At 70.6% G+C, this 20,910-nt stretch overlaps 4 protein-coding genes across 5 annotated transcripts; 2 read left to right on the top strand and 2 right to left on the bottom strand.

Moving 5' to 3' along the window:
- Nucleotides 1–20: 20 nt before the first annotated feature.
- On the bottom strand, nt 21–2,975 carry LOC106036315 (C-type lectin domain family 2 member B-like). 2 transcript variants are annotated; one of them, XM_048052314.2, is made up of 6 exons: nt 2,436–2,973; nt 1,986–2,096; nt 1,514–1,585; nt 1,230–1,378; nt 873–976; nt 21–351 (listed from the first exon to the last, which is right to left on the bottom strand). In XM_048052314.2, exons 1-6 carry the CDS (start codon nt 2,482–2,484, stop codon nt 156–158), a joined length of 681 nt encoding a protein of 226 aa, XP_047908271.2. In that variant the 5' UTR covers nt 2,485–2,973; the 3' UTR covers nt 21–155. The 2 variants fall into 2 exon arrangements, with proteins under 2 accessions (XP_047908271.2, XP_066844194.1); XM_066988093.1 differs by lacking the exon at nt 1,986–2,096 and having other exon boundaries at nt 2,436–2,975.
- A 14-nt stretch (nt 2,976–2,989) lies between these two features.
- On the top strand, nt 2,990–6,110 carry LOC125180695 (undifferentiated embryonic cell transcription factor 1-like; the record flags this gene model as incomplete). Its single annotated transcript, XM_066988883.1, has 9 exons — nt 2,990–3,264; nt 3,422–3,822; nt 3,905–3,976; nt 4,084–4,152; nt 5,097–5,147; nt 5,219–5,254; nt 5,335–5,379; nt 5,479–5,619; nt 5,706–6,110. Coding segments are annotated over 9 exons (1,407 nt in total), but the record flags the coding sequence as incomplete, so codon positions are not given.
- A 3,223-nt stretch (nt 6,111–9,333) lies between these two features.
- Nucleotides 9,334–16,139, bottom strand: TMEM8B (transmembrane protein 8B). The gene is made up of 13 exons (XM_066988752.1): nt 15,964–16,139; nt 14,022–14,211; nt 13,703–13,910; nt 13,362–13,495; nt 12,957–13,216; nt 11,700–12,064; nt 11,413–11,509; nt 11,185–11,308; nt 10,657–10,799; nt 10,368–10,546; nt 10,120–10,266; nt 9,931–10,047; nt 9,334–9,813 (listed from the first exon to the last, which is right to left on the bottom strand). The coding sequence occupies exons 1-13, from the start codon at nt 16,094–16,096 to the stop codon at nt 9,478–9,480; spliced, it is 2,433 nt and encodes an 810-aa protein (XP_066844853.1). The 5' UTR covers nt 16,097–16,139; the 3' UTR covers nt 9,334–9,477.
- A 165-nt stretch (nt 16,140–16,304) lies between these two features.
- Nucleotides 16,305–20,792, top strand: TAF1C (TATA-box binding protein associated factor, RNA polymerase I subunit C). Its single transcript, XM_048052315.2, has 14 exons — nt 16,305–16,831; nt 16,917–17,010; nt 17,144–17,250; nt 17,336–17,431; nt 17,521–17,591; nt 17,671–17,918; nt 18,015–18,125; nt 18,223–18,346; nt 18,444–18,515; nt 18,628–18,763; nt 18,850–18,978; nt 19,096–19,270; nt 19,370–19,507; nt 19,606–20,792. Exons 1-14 carry the CDS (start codon nt 16,706–16,708, stop codon nt 20,745–20,747), a joined length of 2,769 nt encoding a protein of 922 aa, XP_047908272.2. The 5' UTR covers nt 16,305–16,705; the 3' UTR covers nt 20,748–20,792.
- Nucleotides 20,793–20,910: the final 118 nt, after the last annotated feature.

Consider the following 20,910-nt stretch of genomic DNA (forward strand, 5'->3'; position numbering starts at 1 on the left):
ACCCCAAATCCAGCCACAGCGTGAGTGCCAGAGTTTATTGGCAACGCGCAGAGATGCCAGGGGGAGGGACGCAGAGGGGTCAGGAGGCAGCACCCCGGGGTGCCCGTGCTTGGGTCAGGCAGGGCTGTAGGAGCACCCAGGCTGTCCCCTCGGTCCTAGGGCCCCACGCAGGTGTAGGTGGTGTTCCCCCAGAGGAAGGCGGGGATGGAGGACCGGAGCCACTGCAGGGTGACCGCGCTCTTCTCGCAGACCCAGCCGTGGGCTTCTCCGCACGAGCCGGCCGAGAGCCCCGAGCCGGACACCCTGCCGCAGGCCACGTAGGAGCTGCTGGAACGCTGGAGGAGGAGGCGCCTGCAGGGGAGAGCGGGGTGAGGGGGGGGCTCAGTGGGGTGCGAGGGGCTGGCCCACCCCCAGCTCCTCCAGAGGGGGAGCAGAGGCCGTGGGGGTGCTGGGGGGCAGAGCTCGCCCTCCCCGTGGAGCATTGCCCCTGGCAGCCTCCTCTTGGTGAGGAAGTGAGCTGTGATCCCTGCGCACCCAGTCCCTGCCTGCTTTGGAAATCCTCTTTTTGGATCCCAGGAACCTCCTGAGGTGGCTCAGCACCAAATGCACCTTGCTGGGAACTCAGTTTTGGGGGACCCTGCCCCCGGCCCTCACCCAGCCCTTGCTCGTCCCCAAGCAGGGCACAGGCACTGGGGACGTGTCCCTGTTATCTTCCCTTCCCTAAAACGCCCCCGTGCTGCTTTGGGAAGCGGAGGGATGGCCAAGAGGGCGATCATGTCCCTGCCTGCAGGCTGGCTGTCCCCCTGTCACCTCCCGGAGCCCTGGTTTTGGGCTTTCAGCCGTGCTGGCTGGAGACAAGCTGCGAGGCTCACCCCTTCAGCAGGGTGCCGTCCAGCCACTTCCACTCAAACCTGGAGCTGTCCCGCTTCAGCCCCACGTGGAAGACGTCCAGATGGGTCACGCGTGCCAGGAAAGCCTAGAGCAGGAGGGAACAAGCGTGAGCTCCCCGGGGACACCCAGCCACGCAGGGGGCTGCACGGTTCGGGCACAGCATCGCCAGCTCCCGGTTGGGTTTTGGGCATGGGGGCTGGAGCTGGGGAGCTGAAATGATGCTGGTGGTGACTGGGGAACCACTGGGGGACCCTGAGGTGGTGATCAGCGTGACACGATGACCACGGGGGTGGGGGGGGGGGGGGGTCAGGGTGGCTGGGGAGGGCGGGCGGACTCACCAGGGTGCTGTTGGCTCGGACGGTGACCAGCTGCGCCCCCCTGGAGCAGCAGTCGTCTTTGCTCTGCTCCCAGCTCTTCTTGGCAGAGGAGAAGTAGTAGCAGCGCCCCGCGTCCCCGATCCATCCGGCCGGGCAGAACTGGCAGCTCTCTGCACACCAGAAGCACGATCCTGCAGGGCTGGCCGGGACGGGGCTGTCCCCAGCCCTCGGCACCGCGGTGACAGGGGGCAGCTGGGGTGCCACGAGGGCAGGGAGCCCAGGAACCTGCCTGGAAGCTCTCCTACCTCGCAAAGACTGCTGCACATAGCGGAGGCTCTCCTCCTCTCTCTGGGCACAGCTCGCCTGCTGGGCTAAATCTACAGAAGAAAGGCACGGGAGCGTCCCCCACCAGGGGCCGGTAGCACCCAGGGGGTGCCATCCCCCTCCCTCGGTGCCGTGCCAGCCCAGCTGGACAAAGCCCTCGCCGTCTGTGCCCAGCACATGGCAGGTTTCTGCCTTTTGGCCCCAGCGTCACGTCCTGTCTGCACGCCGTGGCCAGCTGATGGAGCGGGGTGCCCCGGCGCCGTCCTCGAGCCCACGCTTTCCCCTCTCCCTCCTCTTCAGCGCTCCAGCCGGCCAGGCAAGGGGTGTTTTATTTTTACTCACCACTTTTCCCACTCGCCCCACAGCCCAGAAACCTGCGGCACCGTCAGCCCCAAGCGGGAGGGTCCCCAGCTCGGGGGCTGGATGGATGGGGGCGCACAAGGGGGTACTCACAGTGGAAGCTCAAGCCGACGAGGACGATTTGCACCAGCAGGAGCAGCAGGGACAAGACACCCAGGCTGAGGGCTGCCCAGTGCCAGGGCAGCCTCACGGGCTGCGGAGGAGCTGAGAGAGGGAATTACCCCACGTCCTGGGGGCTTGAGGTCGGGGGCAGAACCCCCAAATCAGCAAAGGTCTGTGAGCCCCAAGCAGGGGGCGTGGGGGTCCCCAGGCTCCCCAGGGACAGCAGAGCAGTGGTGTGAGCCGGAGCAGTGACACTGGGGGGGATGATGGGGGGGTGCCAATGCAGCTGGGGTGCAGTGCTTGTGTCCCCCCCTGCTCCGAGAGCAGCTGCATGGGCAAGGAGGGAGCAGGGCTGGGGGGCACGGCCCTGCAGAGGGGCTGCTGGATTTTGGGGGGCAGGCAGGGATGGGGGGGGGACAGCGGGGTGCAGCGTGCCGTTACCTGGTACGGGGGGCAAGCGCAGATCTGCGTACGTGACCCCCTCTTCCATCCTTCCCTCGGTCTCTGGCCACGCACCCCGCAGGTAGGGGGGAGCAGCAACCCCCTCCCGGCCCCCTCTGGCAGCCGAGTGTGACACGAAATGGAAAGCGTCACTTCCCGGAGGGGTCCCCAGGGACACCAGCTGGGTCACAGCCCTGGGGGGCCCCAGCAGCGGCGCCACACGGGGAGAAGGGGAACCCCAGACAGGCGGGACCACCGGCACGGGGGCACCCCTTGCCCCCCAGTGCCGACCGCTGTCTCTGGCGTGTATCGGGGCCGCGTCGAGGCTGATCCCATATCAAGGGGACCCCAGCACTGTCGGGGCACAGGGGGACCGTCCCCATGTCCCCAGCCTCCGCATGCTATCGAGCAGCAGGGCGGCGGGCTGTGCGCGCACAGAGGTGGTTCCTGCCACCTCTTTTGCATGGGGCTGCAGCTGCATCGCAGCCCTGGAAAGCCGGGGGGCTGGGGCGCTCCGTCCCCTCCCCGCGCCCTGAGGGCCGCCCTGATGGGCACCCCTGCTGTGCCCTCAGGGCTGGGGGGGCAGCATCCTGCAGGCCCCCCCAGGGGATGCTCATCCCATCCCGCCGCCGGGCAGGGCAGGCACGGCCAGGACTACGTTTCCCAGCGGCAACTCCAGGGGCTGCACATGCTCCTTGCGGCTCGCGGCTGTTCCCAGCAGCTCCCGGTGCAGCTCCCGGTGCAGCTCCCGGTGCAGCTCCCGGTGCAGCTCCCGGTGGTCCCCGGTGGTCCCCGGTGCAGCTCCCGGTGCAGCTCCTGGTGGTCCCCAGTGCTCCCCGGTGCAGCTCCCGGTGGTCCCCGGTTCTCCCCGGTGCAGCTCCTGGCGCAGCTCCCGGCGCAGCTCCTGGCCATCCCCGCTGCAGCCCCCGGTGCAGCCCCATCGCGGGCGCAGGGGGCTCCCTGGGGAGCGCGCAGCCGACCCCCAGGGCCGAGCCCTGCCCGGCACCCACCCTCCCGGACCCCCCCCCCCCCCACCAGCCACCCCGCAGCATGCCCCGCGGGCGAGCCTGGACGCAGGCGGAGGTCGGCAGCCTCCTGGCGCTGGTGGGAGGCTCAGGGGAGGCCGCCCTGCTGATGGCCTCCACGTCGCGGCCCAACGAGGCGCTGTGGCAGGAGATCTCCCGGGGGCTGGCGGCGGCCGGCTACGGCCGCAGCGTGGCCCAGTGCCGCTCCAAGTGGAAGGCGCTGAAGCAGGCTTTCCACTCGGAGCGGGAGACGCGCCGCCGTGCCGGGCGGCACTCGCCGCGCCTGCCCCCGCACTACCGCGCCATGAAGAGCATCTGGAAGGCGGCCGGGCGGCCCGTTTTCGGAGAGCGGCGGCTGCCCGGTGGGTGCCAGGGCTGGGCGGGCTCCCTGGCGTCTCACGGGGTCCGTAGCTCCCTGGTTTGAGCTTTTTCCTCCCCTCGCAGAGCTGGTGAAGCCGCCCCCCCGGAGGCGCAGGTCGCTGGCCGCACGCTCGCCGACCTCGCCGGCACCGCCAGGTACCCGCGGGATGGGGCAGCCAGAGAGGGGCTTGTCCTGGGTGAGGGGTGTCCTGCACCCCGCGGGGCCCCCTTGCTGAGGCTGTTCTCTGCCCGCTGCACCCCAGCTGCTGCAGAGACCCCCGCTGTGCTGCTGGCACCGCTGCTGCAGCACCCAAAGGACGAGCCGGCGAGCCGTAAGTACCGTCCTGCCCCGCCGCGCCGGGCTGCACGGCCACCGCTACAGCTCAAGCCTGTGCCAGCATGCTGGGATGGGGGGGTCGAAGGGGTCGGGGGGCCCCGCCGTGGTGTGTTCCCCTTGGGATGCTCGCGGATGGGGTTTGGGGAACTTCTCCACCCCCCCCCCCCCAAGTTTGGCTCCAAACCAACCCCGCAGCGTGAGGGTTTGGGGCCGGCTGGGGTGGGGCAGGAGGGGGAGTCCGTGGCTCGTAGCCGGCCTCGGGGCACGGCAGGCCGCAGAGCTTCGGAGGAGCTGGGACTGGGTGTGAGGGCCGGAGCCGGGAGCGTCCCCGTCCTGCAGCGCACCCGGACGGTGCCGAGGCGATGCAGGATACGTCCCCGGGCCCGGCCTGTGCGGGCAGGTGAAGGGAGCGGGTGCTGTTCCCCGAGCCTGCTGGCTCACCGGCAGGGATCGGGGCCGCGGGGCGGAACAGGAGAAACACCTCCCCAAAAACAGGAGCAGAGAAGGGCCCGGCGCCGGGGAAGCCCCGGCTGCTGCTTCATCCCCCCCCCCGGCCCCGCTGGCGCTGGGGAGCGAACCCCGGCGTCCCGGCCAGCGTCCGCACCGGGTAATTACGTTGTCTCCCTAAATTCCCCCTGCAGTTTCAAGTGGATGTGGGATTCTCCTTCACTTCCAGTCCTAATCTGTTGCGTAGCCTGGCCGCGCGCCGCTACGCAGCTGCTGCCTTCCAGCCCGGAGGTGGCTGCATTGCAGTGGTGGGTGAGTGACTCCTGCTTTTGTTCCTAGCTCGTGAGGCGCTTTGAGGCCCCGCAGGGCGCTGGGGAGCTGTGGCTAGGGCACGCCGGGCTGGCCGGGGCAGCGAGGCAGACCCCGGGCTGATGCCGTCCCCCCGGCGGGTGCCGTCAGACCCCGCGTCTCCTCTCTGCTCTCTCCCTGCAGCCCGCGGGGACCGCGTCGCTGGAGCATCGCCCGACCCCGCGGCCGCCCCACGTAAGGCTTTCCTTGTCCTGATTTCCCCCTCTCAGCCCCGTGAGCAGGCTCCGACCCGCTTCTCATTGCAGGTACCAGCTGCTGCATCCCTCCCCATCCCCTCCTGGGTGAGTACCGTGCCCCGGCTGCCGAGCTCGTGTCCCCGCGGGGCCGGAGCCACCCCCCGGTGACCGCTGCTCTCCCGCAGGCTGCCACGGCGCCCTGAAAGAGGAGAGCGCCGAGCTGAAGGCAGGTGAGTCTGCGCCCTCTCCCCTGCACAGGGCAGCGGGGACGGGCTGAGCAGGGGGCTCCAGGAGCCCGCTGCGCCCTCCGTGCCAACCCCCGGCCGCAGGTTTTCCTGGTGAGACGTCCCCGGGGATGGGAAGAGGAAACCGAGTGCTGCCGGCGGCCACCGCAGCCCCCGGCTCCCCCGGGACGGCCGCTGCGAGCGAGCAGGCGGTGGGCGAAGAGGCAGCGGACACGAGCCTGCAAGGTGGGTCCCCCCCGATCCCCCCCCGCCCCCCGCCTTGGACATGTTGGTGAGGGGGGGGCTGCCCCTGACCCCCGCTGTCGCTGCAGGCGGCGGCGTGGCGGGCTTGCTGCAGAGCGTGCAGCAGCTGCTGGTGCAGATCCTGCAGACGTCGCGGCAGCAGCAGGCGCTGCTGGAGAGCCTGGCCAGCGACACCGTCTCCCACCTCCACCTCCTCTCCCACAGCCTGGTGCAGGTGGGCGAGACCCTGCACCAGCTCCTGCTCCGGCCGCAAGCCCCCCACGGCCACTACGCCCCCCACATCCCCCTTTTCGAGGGCGGCCCCCAGGTCCCGCTGCTCCCCGGGCTCCCCTGCGACAAGGAGGAGCCCCGGGTGTCCCCCGACGCCGGCTGCGCCCCGCCGTGAGGGCGCGCACCCCTGCAGCCGAGGATATTTTAGAAGTTTATAGAAGAGACAGATTTTAATAACATTAAAAATAGCTTTTGTACCAGCAGCGCCGATCAACCAGTTCTTTTGCTTGAACGTCCCGGGGGGGGACCTTCCCCTTCTCGCTTTCGAAATGAGCGGAAGGGGAACTGGGCTATTTACAGCCCCCCAGGAACTCCCCGGCTGCCCCCCGCGCCCCCCACTCGGCCCTCTGCAGCCGGTGGCCGCGCGGGGCGAGTGACACCGGGCAGCCGTGGGTGGCATTGGGCCACCTCTCCCCGGCACCTGCTGGCCCAGCTCCCAGCCCGGCCGCTGTCTGGGAAAGCACCGGCACCGTGCCTCGTCCCACGCCGGCTCCACGGGGGGGGCACAGCTCCCATGGGGGCACAAAGACCCTGCCCGGTGCTCCCCGGTGCCATGGGGGCGGTGGGGGGCAGCATGGGGTGCTGTAAGAGGGTGGGGGGGGGCAGGGGGAGGCAGCAGCATGGGGTACGGTGAGCTGGGGGTGGGCTGGGAATGCAGGGGGGGGTCACAGGTGAGGCATGCAGGGTGATGCAGAGGGGTACAGGGGGGCAATGGGGGGCAATGGGGCTGCAGAGGGGAGCAATAGGGCCACAGTGTCATTGCAATGGGACCACAGTGGAGCCACAATGGGGTTACGGTGGGGTTGCAATGGGGCCACAGCAGGGCTACAATGGTGTTGCAATGGGGTAGTAATGGGGCCACAATGGGGCTGCAATGGGGTTGCAATGGGGCCACAGTGGGGGTAGCAATGGGGCCGCAGTGGGGTTGCAATGGGGCCTCAATGGGGCCGCAGTGGGGTTGCAATGGGGCCTCAATGGGGCTGCAATGGAGCCACAATGGGGTTGCAATGGAGTTGCAATGGGGCCGCAATGGGGTTGCAGCGGGTTTGCAGTGGGGCTGCAATGGAACCACAGTGGGGTTTCAACAGGGTTGCAATAGGGCCTCAATGGGGCCGCAGTGGGGTTGCAGTGGGGCCACAGTGGGGCTACAATGGGACTGCAATGGGGCCACAATGGGGTTGCAGGGGGGTTGCAATGGGGCCGCAATGGGGTTGCAATGAGGTTTCCGTGGGGTGGCAATGGGGTTGCAATGGGGCCACAGCAGGGTTGCAATAGGCCTGCAATGGACTTTCAATGGGGCTGCAACGGTCTTTCAATGGGGCCACAATGGGGTTGCAATGGGTTTGCAGTGGGATTGCAATGGGGCCACAATGGGGTTGCTATGGGGTTGCAGTGGGGTTTTGATAGGGTTGCAATAGGGCCGCAATGGGGCTGCAAGGGGGCCACAATGGGGTTGCAATGGGCTTGCAGTGGGGTTGCAATGGGTCCGCAATGGGGTTGCAATGGGGTCTCAATGGGTCCGCAATGGGGTTGCAATGGGGTCTCAATGGGGCCGCAATGGGGTTGCAATGGGGTCTCAATGGGTCCGCAATGGGGTTGCAATGGGGTCTCAATGGGGCCGCAATGGGGTTGCAATGGGTCTCAATGGGGCCGCAATGGGGCCGCAGGAGCAGCAGCCCAGCACCCATCAGCCAGGCGGGCAGCCGGGGCCGTGCCGGGGCGGAGTGACAGCTCGGCAGCCAATAGGAGATCAGTATGGACTGGGGGGCGTGGTCTCCCTGAGGCCCGTCCCGCCTCCAGGGCGGCGCAGCCAATCAGACAGCGGGAGGGGCGGGGCGAGTGCCGCGCGGAGGGGGTCCCCGCTGACGTCAGCGGAGGGGATTCCCCGCGCGGCGGCGTGGGGGAGGGGGGGCTGCGGGGGGCGTTTTGGTGTCAAAAAGCCCGGATTTGGGTCTGCCGGGGGAGCCGGCACTGCGGGGGGGGGGGGGGCCGGAGGGGGCCCTGTCCGGGGGCTGACGGAGGGACTGGGGCGTCCTCACCCCTCGCTGCCTTCCCTTAATTAATGAGGCGCCTCCATCGGTTATAATTAACTAATAACTAGCCATAATTAGCCCCAGATTTTGGGGTGATAATTTCCGAGCAGGGAAATTATTATTATTTTTATTGTTGTTGTTCTGTTGTTTTGTTGTTGTTGTTATTATTATTATCATCATCATTATTATTATTATACCCGTGGCAGGGGATGCAAAGGCTGGCACAGCCCCAGGCACAGCACCGATGCCCATCCCCGTGCCCGTCCCCGGGGGGTCTCGAAGCCCCCCCCCCCCCCCCCCCCCACCCTGAGACATTTCGGGTACCGGTTGCCATGGGGATGCCGGAGGCACCTGGCTGCCATGGGGACACCGTTACCACGGCGACGGGGCACAGGCAGGGATGGAGAGCACCAGAAGGATGCTCCTATGGGGGGGAGGGGGGGGTCCCAGTCGTGGGGACCCCAAGTCCGTGATGGGGGGGGAAGGCAGAGTCCAGCCCCTAGAGCATCCCCATGGGAGTGGGGCTGGAGATGCTGGGAAGGGGGCGGGGGGAGTCCCCGGGGGTGCTGGTGGTACCCAGGGGATGCGCAGGGCTGGCTGGGACCCCCTCGGCTGCTGCTTGGCCCCGCGCCCTCCTGCTCGGCCCGTCCTTGAGCCCAGAGAGCGCAGCCGCAGGATTAATTAATTAAACGAGGGAGCGCTAGGCGGCTGCCCTCTGTTATTGTAGGGTCTACACGAACCCCCCCCCCCAGGCAGCAGCACGCGACGACCTCTCCTTGACATCGCGGTGCCCGCTGACACTGCTGGGGAGACGCGGCTGGACGTGGTGAAGTGAGCAACGATTTTAATTAAAAATTAATCCTTAACCAGCCTGGCCAACGCGGGAAGGGCTGGAGGATGATATCCTGGATGGCTGCCGTCAGTCCCCGGGGCCCTTTGAGCAGCCCTCACGGCTCGACAGGGCTCGCTGGCCCCAGCAGGGCTGCAGCCTCGCCATCCTATCCCCATCATCCCCTCCAGATGCCCCCCCCGCCCCGCGCAGCCCCCGGCTGGGGCCTGGCTCCCGGGCAGCAGGTTTAATTAGATCCCAATCCTATTATTAGGGAGCTGCCCGCCCGCCCGCAGCTGGTAATCCCGTTAGGCACCCCGTAAATCCCAGCGCGCCGGGCTCCATCCCCAGGGTACGGCTCACGGTGGTGGGGGGAAGGGGGGGCTGGAGCAGCAGCCCCAGGAGCTGCCCTGCTGCCAGCACCACCCTGCCCGTCACACAGCCCTTGGGGACCCCCAAGCGTCCCCCTCAAGCAGCTGGGAGGGGTGGGGGGTTGTCCCAATGCATGCAGTGCCCCCCTCCCAGTGCCTCGGTGGCACCAGCAGGGATGTCACCGCTCCGGGCTGAGGACAGCCACGTGCGGGGTGCCAGGAGGGGCAGCTCCGGGGTGGCGAAAAGGGGACCGCCGGCAGGCTGCAGCCACACGGAGTCCTGGCGCCCCGGTGCCGCCCCCCCCGCCCCCGGCCCGAGTCCGCTCCGCCGGCGGCATCAGCTGGTGCAGATGCTGTTGATGGAGGCGACGGCGGGGTCGACGAGCCCCAGCTCCTCCTGCTCGTTGACGCAGAGCTGGTACCCGCAGCCCTTGCGGCGGGGCAGCGGCCCCAGGCGCCCGGCGGGCTTGGCGCGGGGCGGCAGCAGGAAGCCGACGCTGCCGGCGATGAGCAGGTGCCAGATGCTGTGGATGTAGAAGTAGTTCTCCTCCGTCTCCACGAAGGCGTAGAGCAGCACGGCGGCCGCCGCGATCAGCGCCCCGGGGCACAGGTAGAAAGCCCAGCGCTTCCAGGTGGGCGGGTAGCAGTGGCGGCGGCGGATGGTGCGAGCCGTCTGCGTGGGGACAGCAAGGCATTGAGGTGGCTGGCGACACCCCGAGGTGGCAGCCGTGTCCCCACCATCCCCTGAGGGACCCTCAGTGGGGACGGGGACGCGCCCCGAGGTCCTCACCCAAGCGATGGCCATGATGCCCAAGGCGAAGAGGCTGGGTCCCAGCAGGTTCCAGAGCCCGTGGCGGTCCATCTGCAGGGCCATGGAGAGCAGCATGGCCCCCAGCAGGTACAGCACCTGTGGGGAGGCCGGGGGGCGTCAGGCTGGTCCCTCACCCACCCGGGGACCCCTCCCCGTCCCCGCACTCGCCTGCTTGACCACGGGCTGGAGCCGTGCCATGGCGATGACGGTGACCCAGACGGACATGAGGGAGCCCAGGAAATCGCAGAACTGCAGCACGTCGTAGTCCATGATGCAGAACACCACGATGCCCGGCTGGTCGCAGGCATGGTAAAACTGGGGCCGGCGGTGAGGCGGGGGGGGAGATAAAAGGAGGTGAGAGCCACCCCGCACGGCCCCGGCCCCTCACCCACCCCCCTCTTCGCCCCCCGACTCACGGTGGAGAAGAACATGGTGAAGATGTAGACGGCGGCTTCCAGGAGGTAGTGGCTGCGCACGGCGATGGCCACGGGAGGCACAAACATGACGTTGCTGAGGCAGAGCAGCAGCGTGGAGAGGAGCTGGAAGCCGTAGGAGAACGCCTCGGCGTTGTCCGTGCAGCCCCAGCCGTTCCAGCCTGCGGCCGGGAGAGCGGCCGTCACCCTGCAGCACCCATGGGGGCAGCGGGGAAACCCCATCCAGCGCCCACTGGGGGAGCCGGGCAGGGGGACTACGGGGTTATCTCACCGGCTTTGCACTCGCAGGCGGCGTACAGGTAGTTGTTGGTGCGCAGCAGCTTGCACTGCCCGTAGATGCCGCAGTCGTTGATGCAGGGCGAGAGGTAGGCGCGCAGGTAGACCTCGGCCGTCACGTTGGTGCAGGGCTCGAACCTGCCCCGCGGGGGGACGGGGTCAGCAGGCACCCGCCGTGCCCCCGGGGCAGCTCCCCCCTCCGCCGCCTCCACGCCCCCACGCAGCCCAGGCGTGCGCCGCGTGCACGAGGAAGGCGCGCGGCACCGTTTGCTCGCGCAAACGCCAACCCCGGGTGCGCCCACGGCACCGCCGGCGCCCCCCAAGCCCCACGGGGACGCCCGCGTGGCGGGGCTGGGAGCAGAGCCGCAGACCTGGGGGGGGTCCCACGGGGCGCCGAGCAGAGCCGGGGCGTGGTGCGGGCACCCCCAGGCGCGCACGAGCCCTTCCCAAGGCCGTGCAAAGGGGACCCTCACCCAGCTCCATCCCCCTGCGCCCACCCGGCACCCGTGCGGAGGGCTCCTACCCGTGCTCCGTGGCGCAGAGGGAGCGCAGGCTGAGGTACCAGCTGCCCGTCTGTGGGTAGGGGATGCGCAGGCGGCCGAGGCTGGCCGTGGCGTTGACGGAGAGCAGGAAGCCTGCCAGGGACTCTGCCGGCAGGGACAGCACCGGTGAGGGGCGAGTGGGGCGCAGCGGGGTGCGGACCCCCCCACCCGTGGCACGCAGCAGGAGGGAGGGGGGCTGCCCAGCCTACCCGTCTCGCAGGTGACCGAGGCGTTGTCACCGGAGGCCAGCGGCACCTCGTGGTTCAGGCAGCCGAACACCGTCGCGTTCTCACCACGCAGGGAGCTCTGGTGGCAGAGGGGACGCGGCCCTAAGCCAGCTGGGGACGTCCCCTGCTGCGACAGCACCCTACCCCGACACCCGGCCCACCACCACGCACCCTAACCCACCGCTCCCAAACCACGCCTGTGACCCGGGAGCACCCCAAACCCCGTCCCTCGCCCCGCTGCCCCCCTGTCCCCGGCCCCAGCACCTCACCACGTTGAGCCGCAGCTCCAGGTTGAGCACCCCGCCGCTGTCCAGCACCGGCAGCAGGTTGATGACGAAGACGGCGGGGCGGTCGGGCGGCACCGACACGTTGGGCCCGAAGAAGATGTAGAAGTGGACGGAGAAGGTGTCCAGCTCGTTGCGCAGCGTGGGGCGGACGGGCCAGCAGCGCTCGCCGGCGGCGGAGGCGGTGGTGGGGGCGGCGGCGGCCAGCGGGCGCTTGGTGCCGTTGGGGCTCGCGGGAGGGGGGCTGTCCCCCAGCGCCAGCCCGCCCGCAGAGCCGAAGGAGTGGGGCATGTTCATGGAGGCGCTGGAGGGCAGGAAGGGCGGCCGGGACAGGCTGGGGCGGGAGCAGTCTGGGGGGAAGAGACGTCAGCCCTGGCACCGCACAGATCCCCTCTGCCTCCCACCGCAACTCCCTGCGTGCGTCCTGGTGCCTGACGGTGTCCCAGCGCATCCCGGTGTCACCGTGCATCCCGGTGTCCCAGCGCATCCCAGAGCATGCCAGCACCTCCCAAAGTGTCCCAGGCATCCCTGCACCTCCCAGCATCCCAGAGCATCCCAGTATCACAGAGCATCTCATCACCTCCCAGAGTATCCAAGCATCTCTGCACTATCCTGCAACTCCCAGCATCTCCCAGTGTCCCAGCATCTCCTAGTATCCCAGAGCATCCCAGTGTCCCAGCACCTCCTAGCATATCTCTGCACCTCCTAGCATATTGCAGCACCTCCCAATGTCCCAGAGCATCCCAGTATCCCAAAGCATCCCAGTGTCCCAAAGCATCCCAGCACCTCCCAGCACTTCCCAGCATCCCAGAGCATCCCAGTCCCCCCAGAGCATCCCAGCATCTGTGCCCCAGCACCTCACAGCATCCCAGAGCATCCCAGTGTCCCAAAGCATCCCAACACCTCCCTGCATTCCCATGTCCCAGCACCTCCTGGCATCCCAAAGCACTTCCGAACGTCCCAGACCATCCCAGTGTCCTAAAGCATCCCAGCACCTCCTAACGCATCTCTGCACCTCCCAGCACCTCCCAGTATCACAATGTCCCAGCACCTCACAGCATCCCAAAGCACCCCAGTGTCCCAGCGCATCCCTGCGCCTCTCAGCACCTCCCAGCACCTCACCGTCCCAGCACATCCCAGCGCCCCAAATCATCCAGCAGAGCTGGCTCTCCCCCTGCACCCAGACCCCGCAAGCATCCTTCACCAGCCCCCCAAATCAACGCCAAGGCCGGGTCCCCTCACCCGTGAGCTGCACGATGACCTGGAAGGAGACGGCGCCCGGCGCCCCGGGGTGCCTCTCCACCAGCACGTAGTACCAGTGCTGCCAGAAGGGCAGGTCCAGCGCCAGCTGGCAGGGCGCGTGCTCCCGGCAGTCCAGCGCCGTGGAGTTGTGCAGCGGGGGGGCCTTTGCCCGCACCCGCAGCCACAGGGGGCAGCCCTCGGCCCCCCGGCACCGCAGCACCTCCACCAGCACGCGCGACGTGTAGCTGGGCACGAACACCCTGCGGGGGCGCCCGCCTCAGCCCCTGCCCCTCGGCGCGCGGAGAGGGGCTGGGGGAGGCAAGGCAGAGGGATGGGGGGCCCTCGGGAACCCAACCGCCCCCCAAAGAGGCTGCCCCCTCCTCGGCAGACCCCCGTCGTGCTCACTTGTAGAGGCAGGAGCGGTTGTGGGGGCCCATGCTCTGCTCGGAGGCGTAGCCGGGGTACAGCACGGCGATGTTGACCAGGCGCTGCACGATGAGCTGCGGCTGGAAGAGGTACTGGCACTCCTCGTAGAGACCCTGCGCCAGCCGGGCAGTCAGCACGGGGGCTGGGGGGGGGCCCAGCAGGGAATTGGGGTGCTGCCTGCCCCGGTACCCGCCTTCCAGAGACGCCCAGGACCCCTGCCAGGCGGTGTGGCAGCCCCCCCATGCCCCACGTGCCGCCAGCCCCAAAGGCCAGCCCGACCCCGTGCCCCCCAATTCCCATCCCGCCCCAAAGCCCCGCACCTTGACGGAGATCTTCCCCTCATCTTTGGGCAGGTGGGCAGCCAAAAACCAGTCCCCGGGCAGGGGGCTGGTGACGTTGAACACCCCCGTGGTGCGGTTGGGCAGCGTCCAGGTGAGGGTCAGCGCGAAGGAGCCGGGGACGGCCGTGTCCCTGGGGAAGTGCGTGCGCAGCGGGTTGATGACGGAGGGAGCCCCCGAGCGGAAATACCTGCAGGGGGCACGGCGATTAGCGGGGTCCAGGTTCGGGGTGGTGGCACGGGGACACGCCGAGGGACACGGCGGGGAGGCGCCCGCCAGCAGGGACGTGCTGAGCACTCACACGGTGATGCTACGGTCCGGGCAGTGGTCCCCGAAGGTGCCGCCCTGCTCCTTGAAGGTGATGAGGTTCCAGACGGCGATGACCGTGTCCTCGGGGATGTGGAAGTGGAAGAGCTCGATGCTGGCAAAGGAGCGGAAGGGGCTGAGCTTGCGCGGCGTGCGGGTGAAGTAGTCGGTCACGAAGAGCCCGTCTGCGGGGGAGACCCGAGGGGCTCTCAGTGGGGCTGGGGGGCCCCTCCCAGCCCAGACCCACCCCACAAACTCCGAACGTGCCCCCAGAGCGTCAGTCCAGAGGCAGGAGCCCGGGGCTGTGCCATCTGACCTGTCCCCGGGGCTGGTGGCAGCTGTGCTCCGTGCCCAGTTCAGCAGGGAGGTATTGGAGAGCAGCGCGCTCCCCGCACAGCCCCCCGGCTCTGCCCCGCTCGGCGGGGGAGGAACGGCGCACATACGCGTGCACATATGCACACGGGGGTGCTGCCTGCGCGCACGGCGAGGCGGAGGTGTGCACACCCACGGGTGGCTGCGCACAGCACCGCGGCCGTGCCAGACGCTTCCCGCGGTCCTGCCCAAACGTCCGGCGCCCCGGGGATTGCCAGGAGCCTTGGCAGCAGAGGGGAGGCACACCCCTGGTGCGATGGAAACAAGGGAGATCCGAGCTCCAGACAGGAGCTGTAACTTCACCCTGCCGCTGGGACGCCCGCCCAGCGCCCGCCTGGGGACCCCAGGCCTTATTCCCCAGGGATGCACCGAGGACGGGATGCGCGTCGCTGCAAGCTGCCAGCAGCGGGGATGCCAGCAGAGGACGGGCTGCGAGCAGCCCAGAGGGCTCGTCCAGCTGGGAACTGGGAGAGCGGAGAAGAAGGGCTGCTTTGTACAGCCTGTGCCTGGCCGGGGGCGCGCGCGTGTGCTCGCGTGCACGTGTGTGTTTGTGCTGCGTGTGTGCAGCCCCAGCAGGCTGAGCCCCGACATGCATCTGCTCCCTCTCCTGGAACAAAGGCAGCTCCCCCTCCCCTTCGCCGGGCACGAAATGCCCGTCTGCGTGCGCGGGCACCCGACCCCAAATCCTCCACCACGAACCCCCGAGCCTCTCCACGGCACCCCCGGGGGACCGGAGCTCCGCGCCGGGGGGGGTCCCCTGGGAGAAGGAGGCCTCCAGGAGGGGTCCCCGTGCCCACTCCCCCGGGACGAAGTGTGGGGGGGGAACTGGAGGCCAGGACGGAGCCCCCGTGCTGTGGGAGCCCCGAGGCCGGATGCGCAGCCCCGGGGCTCAGCACCGCGGACAGCGCCCGCGGCCGGGGCTCAGCACCGGGGACAGCGCCCGCGGCCCCAAAGCGCCCCCGCCCCACACCTCGGGACCCCGCTCCCCTAAATCACCGCCCCACAGCCAGGCACCGCCGTGCCCCGCAGCGCGCTCCCTCCCCGCGCAGCCCCGCCGGCGCCCCCGGAGCCCTCCATCCCCGCCGCCCCGCACCGCACGCACGCAGCCCCGCGCCCCCCCCGCTCCTCGCGGACCCCGACCTTACCGACCACCACCCCTCGCCTGTCCCACCCCGCGGCACCCCCCCGCTCCGTGCCGGCCCTACACGCGTCCCCCTAGGGGGGGTTCTCCCCCCATTCCCCGCCCTGCCCCATTGCGCGGACACCCCGCAGCGCCCCCCCCCGCCCCCGTGCGCGCCCCCGAGACCCCCCGCGCGCCCCACGGCAGGCGGGCGCCGTGCCCCACGCCCCCCCCCTCCGCTCCCCCCGCGGGGCAGCCCCCTGCCCACGCACCTCGCACCCCCCATAGGGCCACCATACCCCCCCACAGGAACACCGTACCCCCCCATAGGATCGCCGCACACCCCTATAGGGGACGCACCCCCGTTAGAGGGCCGTGCCCCCCATTATAGGGTCGTGCCCCCCCTTAGGGGACCCGTGACCCCCCCCGGCCCCGGGGCGCTCACCGGCGGGCGGCGGCAGGAGGAGGACGAGGAGGAGGAGGAGGAAGAGGAGGAGGAGGAGCAGCGGCGGCGGCCGCAGCGGGGGGCGGACGAGGGGGTCCCGGCGCCCCCTCCCCGCGCCGCCCCGCCGCCCCATGCCGCCCCGCCGCCGCCAGACCCGACGCGCGCCCGCGAGAATGACGTCACCCGGCGCGCCACGCCCCGGCCACGCCCCCTCCCCGAGCGGCCATTGGCTGGGCCGCGCGTCGATCGCCGCCCCCCGCGCCTCGGGCGCTGATTGGTGCGGCGGCGGCGGGGGGGGCGGGGAGATCCCGGCGGCGCGCGCGCGCGCGCGCTCGGGCCGCGTGCGGGGCGGGGCGGGGCGGCGGGAACCGGGAGTGGGATCGGGGTCGGGACAGGGACCGCGATCGGCACCGGGATCGGGACCGGGACCGGGATCGAGTTCGGCACCGGGACCAGGGTCGGGGTTGGGACCGGCACCGGGACCGGCACCGGGAGCCCCCCGGACGGGGAACCTCTGGGACCGGGCACCCCTCTACCGCCCTCCCCCGGTACCGGGAATCCCCCCCCGGTACCGGGCACCTCCGGTACCGGGCACCCCCCGGACCACCCACCTCGGTACCGCCTTCTCCCCGTACCGGGAACTTCCGGTACCGGCCACCCCCCGGTCCGCCCCCCCCCCCCCCGTCCCCCGGTACCCGGCACACCCCCCCGGTACCGGGTACCCCCCCGCTGCGGTGCCGCCATGGAGTTCCCCGCCGCGCTCTTCCCCACCTACTTCAGCTGCGGCCCCCCCAGGGACGAGGCCGGCCCCGCGCCGGCTGCCGGCTGGGGGGAGCACGGGCAGGTGCTGGAGGCCGGGACCGGGCAGGTGAGAGGGGACCGGGGACCGGGGGGGTGACCGGGGATGGGGGTACCGGTGCCGCCCTCGCCTCCCTGCCTCTGTCCCCGTACAGGTGCAGCCGCCGTTCGTGCCCCGCCGCAGCCGGCAGGGCGAGAGCTGGGAGCCCTGCGAAGCCGCCGCCGTGCCCCTGCTGCCGCCCAACGACAGTGAGGACCTGGGGGGGGGTCTGTGGGGCGCCCCCAGCCCCAGGCACTGAGCCGCGTGCTGGCACCTGGGCAGCCGTCGCTGCCGGCGTCCCGTCCCCGCGGTGCCAGCCGTGCCCTGCTCTGTGCCCCGCAGGCTGCTGGATGCCGCCTCTGGTCCCCCAGGACATCCTGTACCGCGGTGTCCTGCGCAGGAAGCTGCAGGCAGGGAGGTCTGGAGGCGCGCTGGACTTCACCAAGCAGGTACCGCCGAGGAGCTGGGGCAGAGCCTTGGCGGGGACCGTGGCGTCCCCGCACGTCCTGACCCTGCCTTTCCCTCCCCGCGCAGCTGGGCCACTTCTTCGTGGATCACCCGGAGGACGCCTTCGGCTCCCTGGGGCAGCTGCTGCACAAGAACTTCCACCTGGGTGACTCCAAGCTGAGGGTCGGTGCCTTTCTTTTTTTGGGGGGAGGGGGGTTGGGGGCTCCATCAGCTGCCCCCCAGCCACAGTTCTGACTCTCTCATCCCCACAGAGACACTCTCGGGACACCACCATCCGCATGACGGCCCTGGTGGAGGACCTCAACCGGCTGGAGGCCAGGCGGTGAGTGCTCCCCGGGGACAGGGAATGGCGGGGGGGGGGCTCCTGCAGGACCCCCCCACGATGCCGGCTGTCCCCGCAGCGGCTGCCCGCGGCGTCACTTCGTCCCCCGCCTGCGCTGGTTCTCCCACCTGTGCCGCGACTGGCTCTTCGAGGTGCCGCTGGGGCTGCTGGCCGACTGCGTGCACGAGGAGCTGCTGCTGCAGTGGGCCGGCCTGCTCTTTGACGACAGCTCCACCGGGGGGGCGCTGGCCTGGCTGCCCCCCCAGGAGGCGAGCGGGCGCGTGGGACGCCTGGTCTACCCCGGCGGGATGGCCATGAACCACCTCTGTATCCTTACCCGTGGGGGAAAACGGGGGGGTGTCCCCTGGGGAAGTGTGTGGGGGGGGTGTTGTGTGGCAGCGCCCTTAGCCGGCCCCCCCCCAGATTTCCAGGACGTGGTGCTGGAGGAGCAGCCCCGCGCCCGAGGCGCGCCGGCGCAGTTTGAGCTCAACGGGCGCATCCGGCAAGTGGGTGCCGCACGGGTGGATGGAGAAGGTGAGCGAGCCCCAGAACCCGCACCCTGGGGTGACAGCCTGGGGACCCTGCTCTCTCACCTGCCACCTCCTGTGTCTGTCCCCCCCCCCCCCCCCAGATTTTGTAGGCGTCCGCTCTGACTACCACTGCGGAGTTTGGAGGGTGCCGGGCAGGGCAGGCGCTGCCCCCAGCCCGCTGCAGGTCATCCGCACCGACGTGCCGGCCTCCTGCCTCACCGTCAGGTGGGTGCCGGGGAAACCGAGCTCCTGGGGGGAGCCCTGCTGCCACCACAGACCCCCCCCCCAGTCCCCACGGTGATGCCGTCCCCCTGCCCCACAGCCCACACCTCCCCGGGGAGCTGTCCGTCTGCACCCAGAGCGGAGCCGTCTACCTCTGGAGCGTCGAGACGGGGTGAGGCGGGGCGCTGCGGGCTGGACCCCCTGGTTTTGGGGTGCTGGGAGGCGGGGTGACCCCACCGCGGGGGACCCCTCTGCCCACCGGTGGTGCCCCTTTCTCCTCGCAGGCTGCAGCGGCTCCGCCACGACCCCCAGACCCTGTTTTTCCGGGACCACTCGCCCTGGCGCTGGAGCGACTTCACCGCCCACCCGCGGGTGCTGAGCTGCGCCGACCGCACCGGCATCCAGTGCCTGGACGCCCGGGTGAGCGTGGGGCGGGGGCGCGGGGTCGGTGAGGGGGGGGAGTCCAGCACCCTGGGGTGCTGATGACACCCACTCTGCCGCCGCAGGCCCCCGCCAGCTGCCACTTCGACTTCTTCAAGGTGGGCGCGGAAGCCGGGTGCCAGCAGGGCGAGCGCGTGGTGCTGCCCATGTACCTGGGCAGGGCTCACCCCTGCCAGCACCTCGTCGCCACCCAGGTGAGTGCCCCCACGGCTGGGGGGCACAGCCCTGGACCCCCCCACACCCCTTTAACGCCGCCGATAAGGGGCGTCAAGGCGGGGGAGCCCCGCTGAGCCGTGCCCTCCCCCCCCCAGTTCGCCGTGTACCTGATGGACGAGCGCCTGCCGCTGGTGCCCGTGCTGAAGTGGGCGCACATGATGAAGGCCCCCCCTCTTTTCTCCCACGTGGCGCCGGGGGGGCCCGGCCGGAGCCACAAGGTGCTGCTGGGCGCCTCCCGCACGCAGGAGCTGCTGCTGCTGCAGTACACGGGTGAGAGAGAGCGGGCACGGGGCTGACCGCGGGCACTGCGCCCACCTCCTGCCCTCCGTGCCACCTCACGGGGGCGATTTTCGGCGCCTCGTTTTGCAGGGGGCGGCCGGTCGGCCTGCCAGCTGGTGGGGCCACCGCAGAGGCTGCACAGCATCGCCGGCTGCCTGCCTCACCTCCCCGCGCAGCTCCCACACCGGCACTACCTGCTGCGGCAGCGCCTCGGCGCCCCCGCCGCCGGTGAGCATCCCCCGGGGAGCGCACGGGTCCTGGGGCGGCAGGGGCGGGATGCGGCCGCCGGGTTGCCGCAGGTGGCGATGCCGTGTCTGTCCCCGCAGGGCTGGCCGCCGTGCAGCACCAGCAGGGCCGGCAGGAGGCCCTGGTGGTCTTCCAGCTCTCCGAGGCCGGGGACGTCTTCTACCAGGCGCTGAGGCGCGAGGCGGCACCAGCACCCGCTCCCCGCCGGGAGGAAGAGGAGGCGACGGCGGCCCCGGGCTCTTCCCCGCTGTTTGGCAGCGAGGAGGAGGCGCAGCAGGAGGATGAAGGCGAGCAGACCTTCTACCTGTCCAACCTGGAGGTGATAATCAACGACGAGGAGGAGGAGGAAGAGGAGGCGGTGGGCACGCCGGTGGCCACGGAGGAAGCCGAGCACCCCGCGGAGCCCCGCGCCAGCCCCCAGCCTCCCCCAGCCGTGCCCAGCCCGGCCGCTGCCCTGCGGTACCGCCGCTGGCTGCGGGCCCTGCTGCGGGTTTGGGGGGGCTCCCCACGGCACGCCTGCCCCCCGGGGCCCCCCACCATCAGCAAGCGGCGCCTCTTCACCCGCAAGGAGCTGGCGGTGCCGGCGGAGCCCAGCGCCCTGCACCGCCAGCTGCGGCAGCGGCTGCGCCAGGCCATGCGCCTCGGGGAGCGCATCCAGCCCTGGGACGCGGCCCCCGAGCCCCCCGGCCCCCCGCCGCCACCACCCCCCGAGCCCGACGCCCTGAGCGCCCGGCTGACGGCGGCCTGGGGGGGCGAGTGGGGGTCTGGGGGCGCGGGCAGCAGCCTGGCGCAGAGGCGGCAGGCGCTGCGGGAGCGGCGGCGGCGGCAGAAGGCGGCGCGGGCTCACCGCAGCCTCTCGGCCAGCTTCACCTCCTCCATCACCTACCAGTCCGAGCTGTCCGAGCTCAGCGACGTGGGACCCCCGCGCTCACCCCCCCTGGCCACCCCCCAGGAGGTGGAGGGGGGCTCCCCGACGGCCGCCCCCTCCCCGACGGCCCCCGTGGAGCCCATGCTGTCGTCGCAGGAGCTGCGCGCCCGGGGGATCCCCAAGGAGCGGCGGCGCACGCTGCGGGACTACCTGTCGGTGTGGGCGGAGGGGCCCCAGGACCCCCCCGAGCCCCCCAGCACCCCGAGGGCGCCGCTCTGCATCCCCTCCTCCCAGAGCCAGCTCTCCTCCGCCTCGCAGCCCCCCCGCCGCAAGCGCCCGCGCATGGGCTTCTGAGGGGGCGGGATAATAAATAAATAAACCCGGAATGGCGCAGCCCTGGATCTGTGGTTGGTTTTTTTTTTGGGGGGGGGGGCACCCACGCGTGACCGTGGATGGGGGGGGGGGGGCCGCCCCCAGCGCCCACCCGCGGGTGTGGGGCCGAGTAGGGGAGCAGTGC

Source organism: Anser cygnoides, chromosome Z (assembly GCF_040182565.1).
Source record: "Anser cygnoides isolate HZ-2024a breed goose chromosome Z, Taihu_goose_T2T_genome, whole genome shotgun sequence".
Classification (NCBI taxonomy): Eukaryota; Metazoa; Chordata; class Aves; order Anseriformes; family Anatidae; genus Anser; species Anser cygnoides.

Excerpts from the sequence above, each read along its gene's own strand:
- LOC106036315 (XM_048052314.2), bottom strand. The coding sequence starts at position 2,484 with ATGGAAGAGGGGGTCACGTACGCAGATCTGCGCTTGCCCCCCGTACCA. Across the intron at positions 1,586-1,985 it reads CGTCGGCTTGAGCTTCCACT|ATTTAGCCCAGCAGGCGAGC; the intron begins GTGAGTACCCCC and ends TTTCTTCTGTAG. Across the intron at positions 1,379-1,513 it reads TGTGCAGCAGTCTTTGCGAG|AGAGCTGCCAGTTCTGCCCG; the intron begins GTAGGAGAGCTT and ends TCTGGTGTGCAG.
- TMEM8B (XM_066988752.1), bottom strand. The coding sequence starts at position 16,096 with ATGGGGCGGCGGGGCGGCGCGGGGAGGGGGCGCCGGGACCCCCTCGTC. Across the intron at positions 13,911-14,021 it reads CCGGACCGTAGCATCACCGT|GTATTTCCGCTCGGGGGCTC; the intron begins GTGAGTGCTCAG and ends TGCCCCCTGCAG. Across the intron at positions 13,496-13,702 it reads AGGGGAAGATCTCCGTCAAG|GGTCTCTACGAGGAGTGCCA; the intron begins GTGCGGGGCTTT and ends CGGCTGGCGCAG.
- TAF1C (XM_048052315.2), top strand. The coding sequence starts at position 16,706 with ATGGAGTTCCCCGCCGCGCTCTTCCCCACCTACTTCAGCTGCGGCCCC. Across the intron at positions 18,516-18,627 it reads CTCTGGAGCGTCGAGACGGG|GCTGCAGCGGCTCCGCCACG; the intron begins GTGAGGCGGGGC and ends TTCTCCTCGCAG. Across the intron at positions 18,979-19,095 it reads AGCACCTCGTCGCCACCCAG|TTCGCCGTGTACCTGATGGA; the intron begins GTGAGTGCCCCC and ends TCCCCCCCCCAG.